Source organism: Solenopsis invicta, chromosome 8 (genome assembly GCF_016802725.1).
Source record: "Solenopsis invicta isolate M01_SB chromosome 8, UNIL_Sinv_3.0, whole genome shotgun sequence".
Lineage (NCBI taxonomy): Eukaryota > Metazoa > Arthropoda > Insecta > Hymenoptera > Formicidae > Solenopsis > Solenopsis invicta.
The window spans coordinates 20,519,297-20,534,877 of NC_052671.1; the positions used below are offsets into that span (position 1 = coordinate 20,519,297).

General features: G+C 27.3%; 1 protein-coding gene and 1 long non-coding RNA gene across 9 annotated transcripts in view; both read right to left on the minus strand.

Moving 5' to 3' along the window:
- Window positions 1-15,581, minus strand: part of LOC105203340 (transient receptor potential cation channel trpm) — a 144,150-nt gene that overhangs the window by 108,391 nt on the left and 20,178 nt on the right. For 5 of the 8 annotated variants that reach the window (XM_039452288.1, XM_039452292.1, XM_026138925.2 and 2 more), the window contains exon 2: window positions 11,159-11,321. Coding sequence is in view for 2 of the 8 variants with exons in the window: in XM_039452292.1 (XP_039308226.1) it covers window positions 11,159-11,182 (24 nt within the window). In the remaining 6 variants the exon portion in view is untranslated. Of the gene's footprint in view, window positions 1-11,158; window positions 11,322-11,934; window positions 12,077-12,603; window positions 12,900-15,581 lie in introns of all 8 variants that reach the window. The other 3 variants (XM_039452291.1, XM_039452290.1, XM_039452289.1) reach the window with 3 other exon arrangements.
- On the minus strand, window positions 6,513-7,891 carry LOC120358345. Its single transcript, XR_005575296.1, has 2 exons — window positions 6,971-7,891; window positions 6,513-6,888 (listed from the first exon to the last, which is right to left on the minus strand). It is a non-coding gene; the product is annotated as an uncharacterized LOC120358345 (long non-coding RNA).

Genomic DNA, 15,581 nt, shown 5'->3' on the forward strand with positions numbered 1-15,581 from the left:
AAATAAATATTTTTTTATAAAAATGAAAAGTCACTTTACTTTTTGATCACACCTCGTATGTATATCGGTGCGTATGAATGTCCGTGGGTGACTTCGTGTGCGTGCACACGCGGGCGTATTTGTGTGCGCCCGGGTGTGTGTATGTGTGTGTGTGTTTGCGCGCGCGTCAGGTATGTGTGTCAGCAGAGATAAGGACTCCATGGTTCGTCATTCTCGTAGTATTTAATGACTCCAAACCCTTTATGCGTATTGTGTGTGTGTGTGTGTGTGTGCGCGCGCGCGCGTGTGTATGTGCGCGAGCGCATGTGCGTATGTCTGGAAGTAACAAATTGTGGGGTCCTTATCTCTACTAAATACACACACACACACATACACACACGCACACACGCGCACACACGCGCACACACGCGCGCACACACACACACACACAACACGCACGTACGCATGGACGCACGCAATACGCACACGCAGAGAGGGTTTGAAGTCATTAAATACTACGGGAATGACGAACCATGGAATCCTTACCTCTGCTCCACATATCTTGCGCGCGCACAAGCCCGCATGTACACACACACACGTAGTCATCCACGGACATTCATACGTATCAATATACATATATGAACAAGTATACAAGTTCAAACTAGTGTAAGTATAGAGAAGAAAAGGGTATTATGGACTACTGTCGACTATAAGGCTACCCCTATTATTTCCGTTATTAGATTCAGCAATAGGTAATTTTTCGAATAAAGAATGATAAATAACGAATAAAGTTTTATTTGCAAATAATAAATAATTTTTTATTCAAATAAAATTTTATTTATAAATAACAAATTATTTATTCAAATAAAAATTTATTCGTTTATCTCAAATAAAATTTTATTTATAAATAACAAATTTTTTATTCGAATAAAAATTTATTCATCTATCACAAATAAAAATATTTTCAAATAAAAATTTATTTATTATTTATAAATAAAATCTTATTTATTATTCATACAATACAATTCATACAATCATTATTCATACAACACAAATAAAAATTTTAAATAAAATTTTGGAAATAAAATTTTATTTGGATTAGCAATTGAAATTATTATTTTCCAATTTAAGGATAAATAATTTTTAATTTATTAATAAAGCATTTTTTAAAATAACATTTACATATATTATTTAAATAAAAATATTTTATTAGCTACAGAATTTTTGTGCATAATGTAAAAATATATTTTAATGTTTTTATTTTATAAACATACATACGTATAATGAGTGATAAAAGTTCCGGAATGATCAATTATATTTGAAAGTATTAGCTCATTGAAAGAAAGTTCAAACAAAAATAAGTTTTTAAAAAACCTAGTAGTTATGATATTTATTAAAATTTTTTTATTTATTTGAAAAGCTTAGTCAATATAAAAATCTTACATAAAAACCTCTATTTATTATATATTTTTGGAGATAAAGCTGAGATGTTTTTAAGACTATAATAAAGTATTTTTCTAATTATAATACTTGAAAGTTACAATATCAGCGGCATTAGTATTATTCAAGATATCGCGTTACGAAGAAGTTATACGGATTTACACCACGTATTTGCCTATAGTATGTGTGTGTCTACATATACTGTATAATGGTGATTGCACACGCATGTGTGTGAAGTAATTAAATAAAATTTATTTATTACACATTTAATTAAATTTATTAATGATATATATTTTAAATACATGTCTTCATTATATATTGATAAATTATACATATAATGCATAATAACATAAATGTTTCTATATCATATCTTTAGAATAATTACTTTTGAGAATAACTCTTTTTTCAAACATTGTATCTGATAATTTATTACTTTTTGGTCATAGTTGCATAAAAAATAGCCTCTTGGCGGAGGCTGATGAAAGAAGAGGTGTATTATAACCAGGGACCCTGACCAGATCAAAACCAAAACCGATAACCGGATCATAACCGTTATTTTAGTCAGATCAAATCCAAAACCAAAACCAAAATATTGTGCAGACTAATCAACCGTAACCTGACCAAAAATATTTTTCCGGTTTTTTCAGTCAAATTTTTTAAAATACTATTAAAGAAAATACTGAAAATTAGATAAAAAAGGAGAAAAAGCGCGTGCGGTGTAGACTTCTCTCTCTACAAAATAAGAATAAAAGAAAAAGATACACGGCATCTATTTCATCTCTTTTTTTAATATTTTTAACGCTCCATACATATGCAGTTGATTTTAAAGATTAATTTTTCGTTCAATTTGTGAACATAAAATAAATACAAAAGAATAAGATCTTTGTAATGTCAAAACTAAATTTTTAAATCTAAAATTATATTTCAATTTTTCCGGTCTTTTAGAGCACCAAACTAATTTGACAATTTTAATTGACTTTTTAAGACCGCAGATATTTACTTCTAGATTCTCAATAAATAGCAATATTACAGAATGTCTACGGAGGGTTACTTATTTATTTCTTTGCTGTTGTTATGATAATTTGATTAAGATTATTATTTTATTTTATAGAAAAATATTACCATTAATACTAGTAAAAAAACAATTATTAACGCTGCAAGTTGCTGAAAATATTGAAGTAAAACAAAAACAAAAAAAAAGAGATTTTGAAAAACCCAATAAGTTTTAAACATTTTTATATTAAATAAGTGTTGTTTACACAGGTTTTTTTATATTGTAATATGATATTTATACGTGTATTATTTTTGTACATTAACATTTTTATACGTTATTAAATTTTACAATAGGTAATTGTATATATCTGTAACCGTAATCGTAACCAAAAAAGACCGAAATCCAAACGGTGACCGTAACCGTTATCAGTAACAAGATCGAAACCGATACCGAAAATTGGATATAATTTCTGACCGTAACCATAACCGGACCAAAATTTTATTTCGGGCAGGATCCCCGATTATAACGCAAAAAAACTGCTTTATTATAGGATACGTTTGTAGCATTGATGTTTCACGGTAGTCATCATTAAGATATTTAATAACTTCTATTTCAACATAAGAGAAAGATTGTTTTGTAATTCCACTTGATGTTACTGACAATAAGTCACCAAAATCAAAAGTCATCATTATGATAGAATTGTTCTGTTTGTGTAGATTCAGAAATAATACATTCCGTTGCAACCTTTTGTTGCAACTTTTAAAAAGAATTTCTATTGATGATGAAAATCAATGCAACTAAACCATCTATTTTTAAATCTTGAATATGATAATGCAACGATTGCTGCATTTTCTGCTGCAACTAAAAAAAATTTTTAAAATCAAGAAATCTTTTTTCAACACTTTGTAAAAGAGAATATGACAACGTAGTGCAATATTTCCAGTTTATTTGTTTGCAAATTTTGCAGTTTTTGACGCAAAGCTAATAAGCTTGAAGGAACTATTCCATAATACATGTTTTTTTCTCCTTGTAATGTATCTCAAGTTTCAGCCAATGGTGATACACATATGTATTCTTTAAGATATACAAAATCGTTTTCCTTAAATCTATTTTTAATATTCATATTTATGTATAGTGTTGAAAGTTTATCACAAACATTATAAATCTGTTGCAGAGTCATATAAAGAATTCCATCTAGTCTTTCCAGGTCAATTTAATGTACAACCTAATATATCCTGTATTATTTCTGCAGATTTTGGACGTTTTGCCAGTTTCCATAATGATGTGCATTTTGCTAATACTTGATAATGCAGTGTGGATAACGATTTGCATTTATTAATTGCTATTATATCGGTTGTAGCACAGAGATTGAGTGTATGTGCACAGCATCTGAGATATTGTGGCAAAAAGATTTTATGATGCGTTGACTCATCTTCGCGTAGATCTATGTATATGTAATATAAAATAATAATAGAATTATTATTTACATTATTATTTACGTAATTAAGATTATAAATAAATCTTATAATAATAATAAAATAATTGTAATAACAATAATTACAAATATAATAATTAACAATAATGAGAATGAGAAAGTATTACTCTAAAGTTATCCTCAGACATCTAATGTGTTTAAAACTCATAAGATAATTTTAAGATTCATACATAACTAACAGTAATAATATATAGATATATATTATAAAATATTATATATAGGTATTTCTTTATGGTTATGTACCAAAACTTACAGTATAAATTGAATAGCAATATAATGTGGAATGAGCTAAACTGTTAACATCGTTACATATTGTTTAAAAACTGATATATTGTTAATATTTTTTATATAAATATTATTTATATAAAATAAATTTATTGCTGAAAATAATTATAAACTTCTATTTAAAAGATAAAACACAGAACAACAAAAAACTGATTTTCCTTAAGAATGTAATTTTATATTTCGTATTATATAAAATTAAAATTAGATTAAACACAAATACTTCAGTATCAGTAATAATTAAAAAAACAAACTTATCGTGGCTGAGCATGAGGATCATAAGTCGTCGTAAGAGATACTTAAACGTATTATATAATACAATTAGGTATATATAAAATACAATCGATTCTTACTAATTGAAATGTGTTCAAATTCTTCCTCATCATCACGATTATCTTCATGATCATCATCATCTGTTGATTCATCTTTAGAACTTTCAATATCACAACTAAAATAATTGAGTTTTACTCCAGACAAAAAGCTTTAACAAAGTTACTATCATTGTCACTTATAGTCGCAACTATCTTTTCGGAGTTTAAACTAAATTCCATATAAATTTCATATAGAAGATGAGCTATTTTATTGAAACTATGTGTGCTTCAAAATTTTCGACACGCTAAAGCCGTAGATCTTCGTTCCAATAAATTATTATCAATCCAATGAGCAGTTACACCAAAGAAGCTTCCTCTTCACGATGACCACACATCAGCCGTTGTACAAACATATGTTGTATCTTCGTTTAGAATTATTTTCATATTATTTATATGTGTTTCTTCTATTTTCCTCCCAAGAGTTCTTCGATTCATCATTTAAAGTGAGTTACCATGAGCCTAAATTTTCAAAAATTCTTACAAAATATGGATCTTCTACTGCTTCTAACCGAACCATAGAATGGATGATATATTTTGTAATATCATCTTCAAATTGTTTCTGTAAACACTGTGAACGTTTTCTGCGATATTCTTTTTTTGGAAAAGTGACATCGTTATAAAATTTAATATGTTCATTTTTGCAGTACTGTTCATACTCTTCCGTTATTGCGTTATCATGTTTTCTTTTCAAATGAGATTTGAAATTAGATGATCACATCGATCCTTTAAAATGTACTATACTTCCTTGGAAAAACATTTAGTACAAGAAGCTATTATAAAATCTTCATTAGGTTCAATAATTTTAAAAAATGTGCCATTCAAAATTGTTAATGTTGTCGTATGTTCGATTTCTTTAGGCATCTTTTTAATCTCTTACAATATAAAAGGTATGTAAAATTATATAAATGACATACATAAATGAATTACACAATTTATTTGCAAACGTAAAAAATTTTTTAGTATTTTTTCTTTATGCAAATATATTTTTATACTAAACAAAAAATGCAATAGCAATATGATCTCTCTTACTTTTGCACGGATATTTATAATATTATTAAATATTATTAATATTATTAAATAATATATAATACAGGAATGCCTAGTAACTAATTAAAAAGTTAAAAGTAAAGTTAAAAAGTTAATAATTTTTAATTTAACTTGTTAATTATTTTAAATAATTGAATTTTCAATTTTAACTAGATATTTTTAAAATACAAACTTCAATTTATTAACGTTTTTCCCAAGTTAAAAATTTATTTACATATAAATATATAAAAAAGTACATTCCAACATAAAAAACAATTTTTTTGTTATTTCATATAAACGTAATTTACACTAAAATATTAAATTCGATTGATAATTTATATTATTATTGTTTTAAGTAATCTAATTTAAATACTTACAAATTTTTAATGTAATGTGAATAATGGTTTCCAAAATTAACTTTTAATTTAACTTAATTTAATCTTAACATAACTTTTAACTAGTTAGATTTTTGTTTATGTAACTTTTAACGTAACTAAATTATTTGTATAAACTATTAACTTTAACTTAATTCAGTTAATAATATAATATAATGATAATATTACACCTATTATATATTTGATAATATAATATAATTTAAAAAATATAGTACGTAATTTAGTTGACAAATTATTATATACAATATACATATTTTTATAAATTTAACTTTAAATGTAAATATATTTTTGCTTGATTTAGTATAAAAAAATAATTTTATTGTAAGTTGTAATTTTTTACATTTACGTGTGTAAAGAGTGTGTACCTTTAATAACAGATTCCAAAATTACATGTAAAACTTTTCTACAGAATACTTTTTATACTACTTGACATTTTATACTAACGCAAAATATCCAAAGCAATCACGAAGTACAAACGGTAGTGCGTACACGAAGAATAAAAACAAATATGATTAAATTAACAAGCTCTATTTGGTTAAATAAATTTTGGTTGGTCAAAACAGAATTTCAGGTTATTATAATCAAGTATTTTGTTATATAACCAGAACATTTAGTTATGATATTGATTAGAATTTGGTTAATGCTTACGTAGTAATAAAATCCAATTGTCTGATTATTATAACTACTAAGGAAAAAAAACACGATAGAATTAACACATGTCTGGTTAAAAAGATATTGGTGAAATTAAACAGAAGTTCTGGTTATTGTAACTAAATAATCTAATATTCACAACCACACTATTTGGATGGAGCGTCCTTTCTCCCGCGTTTTGAACTTAGCTTCAGTGTTCGAGACCTGATGTTTCACGATTGTGTGCCCATATGTGCGACTATCTTTTCGTTTCTTCTAAATGTGCAAAAGATTGAAAGTTTATACCGTTTACACAAATAAAGTTCATAAAAAATGAAAAAGAAAACGTCAAACTTACTCCGTGAATGGGGATTTGAAGAATATATTGAAATCTTCAAAGATTCGTATAGTTTAATATATTTACGAGAATTCAGTTTCTGATATATACTATTCATTTGGTACGTTGTATGTTAGCTTATAATGATTGTGTTCTGATATAATTCACGTTGCGTATAGTTCTAGATAGCACAATATCCATATCTTTGACAGATTTGTATTTTTAAAGTTATGTAACCTTAAAAATCATTATTATAGCCATTATAAGCACATGAGAAATTTGTAATGTACATCGTAATGTACATCCAAACATAGCCAATCTCTTGGTACTAAAAGCGTGTTTCACTTAAAGCTCACAAAAGTCCAAAACACTATCTGTCTGTTTAAGATTTGACAAACAACAAGAATAAAATGATACGTTGCGAATGTTAAGTGGAACGCGCCCTAAGCAATCTAGTTTTACATTTTTTTAAACTATTGATTTTATAGAGAACAAAATTGATTGCTGTGACAATTATAGAAAGAGATGGAAGCCTTCTACACAAGAAATAATAGATGCATTCATTCTTCATGTAAAAGTAAATTATTTAAAATTTTTTAATTCTGACTAATGATAATATTGTATAAAAAATGTTCATTTATTTTTTATTGATTTTATTTTATTTTATATTTATGTTAATCTCCTTATAAAATTATTCTGTTCAGATAATAAATGATTTGGTGCCCAATATCCAAAGAATTAGAAACAGAGCTCAACAATTAAAGACTAAAATTCAACCACTTGTTATCACTGTGAAACCTACTCTGTCACTGTGTCAAGATTTTTATGTAATAAAATCGCAAATAACGAATAATAGCCAATAATACGAATAACGAATAATGCAAATAATAAATAATGCAAATAACAAATAATGGGAATAACGAATAAAATTTTACTTAATCATCTAAATAAAAAGTTATTCAAAAAATAACGAATAATGCCTAAATCTGATTAGACGTATTCTAACAATTGTTTATGGAATTACTCGTTTAGTAGCCCGCCGTTTTTTAGTGATGCTAATATGCCAATACATAATGACCGACAATTGCTATAAGGCATTTTTACTTTTGAACACTTCTAAACTTTTTCAAAATACACCTTTAACCTTTAATTACATACACTTCCTCATTATTCTTAAACTTGAGTGTATTATCACACGAAAGTACATAAACTCGAGTGTTTTTTTGTTATTTAACTTTTTATTCTGCCGTATACATTTCGAGTTATATAAAGTTAAAACAATAACATGGAATTTTATATGTGATTTTTTAAAAGAAATTTTTATATCAAAATATTTCTTCAATAAATCGATTATCATTTTAAAGAGCGGTGTTTAGAAATATTAGGAACATTATTTTATGTTTATTGTTTAATGTTAAACAAGGATAAAATAATATTTTTAATGAAATTTCTAATGGTACTTCTAAAGCTTCTGAACGCAGGAAAATTCTAAATCAGAAAAATTCTAAACAATAGAAAATTAAAAATATAAAATGTTGTAACAATATACTGTTTTCTTGTAAACTAAACTAATTTTTTTTTAATTATTTTTATGTATAGCTATATTACAACCACTTTTTTTCTTCCATCGATTATGCAGTGCATTAGATTTTTATAAATCAAGTCCTAAATAATTCATTACTTTGAGTCTAGAATCTGTGAAATAACACTCTGATGTAATCGTTCAAGTTTCAATAGAAAATATTAAATATAAACAAAGTTATTCAATAAAATAAAAATGGGTGCCATATTACCCTCTTCTCCTCTACATATGAACCGATGTCATGAAAGAGACCTTCAAATATTTTTAATTCCAAAACTAGACATAGAAATATTCTAAACATTGAGATTTTTCACTAGGAATGCAAGTACTACAACATATAAAAAATTCAAGCAAATCGACCGAACACGTTTTTTTCATATAAATCGTGCGTGGTCCTTTGTTTTAATTTTGCAAATTTTTGATTTTTTTAAATCTTTCTTAAATTTCTTATTGATTTCCTAGTGTAAAAGAATCTTCGAAAAAAATCAACTTAAATAATCTAAAGGTTTCGCCCTTCAAAATAAGCCCTGGAAGATCGTTTTATAATTTTTTTTTTTTTTACGAAGTACAAATTCGACTTCAGCAAAGATTAAGTGAGTGTTCAACAGCGAAGTTAAACGATCACTTACAGTTACTCTCCAAAAGAGAGTGTAACAGTAGAAATCAACAAAAATGATAAATATTTTAAAACCCATTTTACAAATTAATGTTTCTACATACAATTTTAATATCGACTTTGAAAACGTATATTGATTTTTCACAGAGTTATACGGATAAAAATAAAGATGCGGCAAAATTTATTACTTCTTTTACGAGTTTATTTGACTTTTACGAGTGAATTAAAAATCGCACACAAATGCAGTTTACAGTGTTCAAAAGCGTGAATCTTTATCTTTAATTTGCGTACTTGTTAAGTGTTGTACGATTTTTATTCACCGATTTATTAAACATTGAAAAAAGGAACCATTTTTGCTTCAGTGCTGAGTAACTCAGTGAAAAAAAATCGTACGCTTTCAAATACTGTAAACTGCATTTGTATGCAATTTTTATTTCACGCTTTTACAAATTGATAATATTTTTATAAGATTTTGTCATTTGTCGGATTTTTTTACGAAATTTGCAAAGCTCCACGGTGTAAAATAAAAATTCCACAAAAATACAGTTTACAGCATTCAAAAGCGTAAGTCTTTACCTTTAATTTGCTTTTTTACTGAACGTTGTACATTTTTTATTCACAGAATTATTCAACATTAAAGCAAAAGAGGCCATTTTTGCTTCAATGTTGCCTAACTCAGTCAAAAAAAATCGTACAACGCTCAACAAAAACGCAAATTAAAGGTAAAGATCCACGCTTTAAAATGCTATAAACCGCATTTGCGTGCAATTTTTATTTCGCGTCCTGGAGCTTTGCAAAATTTGTAAAAAATTTTAAGATTTGACGCATCCCCATTTAAATCCGCGTAACTTCGTAAACAATCTGTAAATCGTTTAATGACTTATCAACCTCAAAACTAGAGATTTCAAGCTTTAAAATTTAGCATTTTTTTTAAATTTTTTTACGATCATTTTTGACAAAGTTACACTCTCTTGAATTATGCCTATTTTTCGGAGTCAGAATATGTGATCCCTTAAACAAAAAATTAACATAATAATAGTAACTTTATAAATAAATAATTGTTATATATATGCAATTTTTATAATATTATATAACATAATAGTAATATCACACACATTCATATTTTTACATTCAATAATAGTGTTCTTAGATCAAAAACATTTTTGAAAATTTTAAGAAAAGAATTATTTTTTCGTTTTTTTTCTTGTTATTTGCGGGTTTGTTTTTTTTTTAAGATGTCATCTTTATTGTTTTCTACGTCAATAATTATAAAATTTCTTTCATATTTTAAAACTCTAATAGGTGATTAACAAACTATAAAACTCGAAATCATTGTCATAATTGTTTTTCTTTGTATTTTTCGAACAAAATGAAAAATAGCTGAGTATTTTTCTTAATTTTATTTTCATAAAAAATTAAAAACTACTTCGTCACAGTCGTTTATTTCTACATTTATCTGAAAAGAAAATGGAAAAAAATCGATTTTATTCCTTTAGTACATAAACTCTTCAATAATGTATATACCTAGTGTAAGAAAGATTACACATAATGCATTGGCAAATTATTACGAATAAACAATATAAAATATACTTGAATATACACATAAATATTCCTTTAAACTTAACTTCAATTGTAAATTTACTTTTGCAAATCTTTTATTACAAAAAAATAATAATTTTATTTGTATTTTTTTATTTTTATCATGTAAATATACATTTTAAATATAAGGTCCCAAAATTACATATAATTTTTTTACAGTGCAAAATGAACATAAAATCTCTATTAAAATTTCATTATACATATGTAGCAAAATTAGTCCTGAATTACACATTCGTATAACTGCAAAATTATACAATTGTACAAATATTAAAAAATCATACAATTATTGGAAAAGTGAAACAAATTTAATGCTTTATAAAAAAATAAAATATTAACGCAAAGTAAAATAATTGGAAAAATTTATATCTTTACAATTTATAAAAGATTATTTAGAAATATGATCATTACTCACCAATCGACAGGATTTATTCTTCATCGTTGCCAATCAGTAATAAACGCAAATCGTACTAAAAGATATCGTGGCTTAAACCCAACCGCAATTCACGACAGTGTCGGAGTTATGCCATGATATTTCTACTGTTCCCTGTTGCTTCTATTTTGACGAATCATGTCAGCTGAAAAAAAATTTCACGAGTTTACAAAGGTTATAAAAATTTTTGCTCTAAGAAAAAATTAGAGGTAAAAGTTTAATCAATGAAGTAATAAACAAAAAGGAATTTCGGAGGACAAATAGCAAGATACACTTATATTATTTAAATTAAAAGGTGCAAACAAACAAGATGTAATGTTACTCATAATGTAATCCATTTTCTTTCATATTGGAAAAAATTACACAGTAACTAGTAAATATTGACTTTGGAGAGATATAAACTAATGATTAATTTTCAATTTAATATTTTATTATGAAAAAAATAATTTTTAACTTTGTGAAGTCATAATGAACGAGTACAACACTTGCATACACACTCTCAAAAAGGATTTCTAAAAATATTCTTGACGTACTTAATATTATTGCAACCCTATGCAGTATAAAAATAAAGCAATTAATATTAAGATGAGATCGATAATTCCTAGTCTCCTGCGTCAAATTAAATAAGATTGACTTATCTTGAGACAAGCTAGAGACAAGAGTAACACATAAATTTCAATGTATTAGGTCGGGTAGTATCGGACAGCGGATAGTATCGGACAAAAATTGTTTCAAGCATTTGTTTCTGAAGACAACACCTGTGAAATAATCGGCGTGTTGACTGAAGAAGGGGGGTGCGGCTGACGCATATTAGAAGAAACGGCAGTAATATTGATAAATTTTGTATTGTATACAACTGTTTTCAGTAAACGAAAATAATTTCTGGCTGCTGTAGCTGGTCTGAAAGTAAATATAAATAAGTTTTTAGTTTATTGTTGGAAACAACGTTTATTATTTTTTAAGTTATAGGTTATAAATCTCGTTAAGCTTAATAATACGCAAGTGACAGTCGATTTTCCGTTGCGTGCTGTTCGGGTTGTATCAAATAGATGAGTTGCTGATTGTACCAGACAAACTTTACGGTTGATAAAACTTAAATTCTCACAGAATTTTCCACATTATAGAGCAATATGAGCAAATTACGTCATAAATGGGACAAAAAAAGTATGAAAGAAGCCACAGAAAGTTGGAATTAAGAAAATGACTATTAGAAAAAAATATTAAAAATATTAAAATATTAAATTTTCAGACTGTTTATTTTATTAATTTGTTGTTACGTTAAGAAGTGTTTATTTTCATTTATTGACTTATGTTACTTGTATAATAATATAAAATAATAATAATAATATACATATATAATAACATATAATAATAATGATATAATAATAGTAAGTTATTTGTCACACCAAAAATGACACTTTTCTTACACACTATTATAAGATACCGCTATTACTGCTTCATATGCCTTCGCTCCGATGTAGATTTTCTGTAAGATACTAAGAAAAATAAAGAAGCTTAGGTGGGTTTGAACTCGGAATCCGTCGTTCCGACTATTAACATTCTCACTGCTAGACAAAGACTCCACTGGCATCTTAGTGTTTATTTCTCGTACATCAATAGTCTGACTTAAGTCCTCATTATTCGGTATTTCTATATTTGGTATCTTACACTATACTATGTCCGATACAATCCTCCACAAACAAGCATGATAAAAATGTAATACCTATAAAAAATATAAAAAGACAATTGATATTTTTATTTTAGGAAAATGGGTTTCAAGAGGTGTTTTGATATAAGAATAAAGTTTTGTATGGCATATAATATGTTCAAATTTAGCTATTAAAATAAAAATTATTTATAAAAGAACTTAGGTGTGCAATACTATTCGACCTTCCCCTATATATATTCTTACATTTAAAATAAAAATTTACTCAATGTTATAACAATTAACCGCTACATAGTTCAGAACATCACCAATAAGAGATCGTGCGAACAAGCATTGCAGCTAACAACACTGGTTTAAACTCAGATCTTGACTTTACATTTTTTTCAGTATGCATATTGAGTGATCAGTACATTAAATCTTCCTTGATTAAAAAGAGATAATGATTTACATGTTCCCTTAACTAAAAGGTGATAGTTTTACAGTAGTATGTAACTGTTAAATTGATGGAATTTCTACAAATTTTTCCTTAATGAATACTCTGGAATTTAATTTACATTTTCTAATACATAGATATAATATAGAAGAAACTACTATAATATTAAAATATTATAAATATATATTATTAAAAATGTATGTGCAAGTTGTCAGAGCTGCGATCCTAAACACTGCAATATGTCTAGATGGATATCTAGACATATTGCCAAATATTCCTTTTATTAGGATTAATAAAAGAAATATTTGACAATAAGTTTTTTCTTTTTCCGTGTTAGAGAATCTTAAAGATGCTAGTTAGCATTAATAACATTAAATTGCTTTGTTAATTTAATTCCGTAATATTAGTTTTCTAATTCAATTTAAGAGCTATGTTTGAAAACAAAAATAACGGCATACAGTTTAGAATTAGAAATTCTGTGTAAAATCACAAGAAACATTTTAGTTAAGAACTTGCTCATATATTGTGTCTGTTCATATATTGTGTCTTTCTCGTCTTTAAATAATGTATATACAATCACAATCTTGATTCTAATATTAAACATTGTAAAAAAAGTAGCACAGCAGCTTTTGCCTATAATTTTCATGGACTTTTACGCTATAAGACAAGTTTAATATGAAACGATTTTTGACATATGTATACAAAGCGAGTTTCCCTTGCGAGCCGTCCTGTGATATTTTATTAGAAAAAAAATAAAGAGTGCCAAGTTTTTCGCCCTTAGACGCAAAATAAATCCGATCTTTTGATAAATCGATAATTTTTTAAGCTGAATATATAGCTCTCTTGATACGATTTGCCATTCCAAAGAAAATAGGCCAAATAAAGTTTCAATTCCGTGAGCACATGTGTAAGATCCCACAGACCAAAACATTATTTTGGCAGAACAAATATCAAAACAATCAACAATCGATGCTCTGCGGACGATTACATTGAAAACAATCAATTTTCTGACCAAATCGAATTCCAATACACCATCTCATGCAATTGAATTTTCTTTGCATGGCATCAACTAGAAATCTTGACATATTCGGAATCAACGTGAAAAACTCTATCGATCCATCCAAACACCAAGTTCACTTTTGAAGGCAAAAATAAAGGGGCTAATTTTGGCATCACTCTTTCTTTAAATTTTCTTTAGATCAATCTAAAATATTGTTAAATCAACAACACACATTATTGCCAAAATTCTATTTAGTTCAAAGAACCCCGTACAAACCTTATGGAAAATGGGTCCCAGTGGATTTGGTTAAAACTTTGGAAACTTGTTTACGATTTATGGTTCTGATGAAAAGCTCTCATTGCCCCAACTTAATGCATTGAGCCATTTGGGCTCTAGGGACAGTTGAAAGTAAGAAATAGACGACAGCGTGTAGAAAATCACTTAAAAATGCCTCCCTCTCCTATCCTCTCCCCACTCCTCTTTTTCTCTCCACCTCCCTTCTCGGGGGGTACCCTTTATCAAAACTCCTTTATACTATTCGCGATACAGCAAATAGGCCACCGCAAGAAAATCCTGATGTTATACCAAATGTTGATATTTAAACACACGCACGCACACACGCACGCACGCACGCACGCACGCACGCACGCACGCACACACACGCACACGATGGTAAAAAGTTTTAAAAATAGCATTTTAAAGCTTGAAATCTCTAGTTTTGAAATTGAGAAGTCATTAAACGATTTACAGATTGTTTATGAAGTTACGCGGATTTAAATAGAAATGAGTCAAATCTCAAATTATTTTACAAACTTTGCAAAGCTCCACGACGCCAAATAAAAATTGCACGCAAATGCAGTTTGCAGCATTCAAAAGCGTGGATCTTTACCTTTAATTTGCGTTTTTGATGAGCGTTGTACGATTTTTATTCACTAAATTATACATTGAAGCAAAAAAAGTCACTTTTGCTTCAGTATTACCTAACTCAATGAAAAAAAATCATACAACGCTCATCAAAAACGCATATTAAAGATAAAGATCCACGCTTTCAAATGCTGTAAACCGCATTTGCGTGCAACTTTTATTTCGCGTCGTGGAGCTTTGCAAAATTTGTAAAATATTTTTAGATTTGACGCATCCCCATTTAAATCCGCGTAACTTCGTAAACGATCTATAAAACGTTTAATGACTTATCAATTTCAAAACTAGAAATTTCAAGCTTTAAAATGCTTTTTTTTAAATTTGTTTACGATCATTTTTGACAAAGTTACACCCTTTTGACTTACGTCTATTTTTTGGAGTCAGA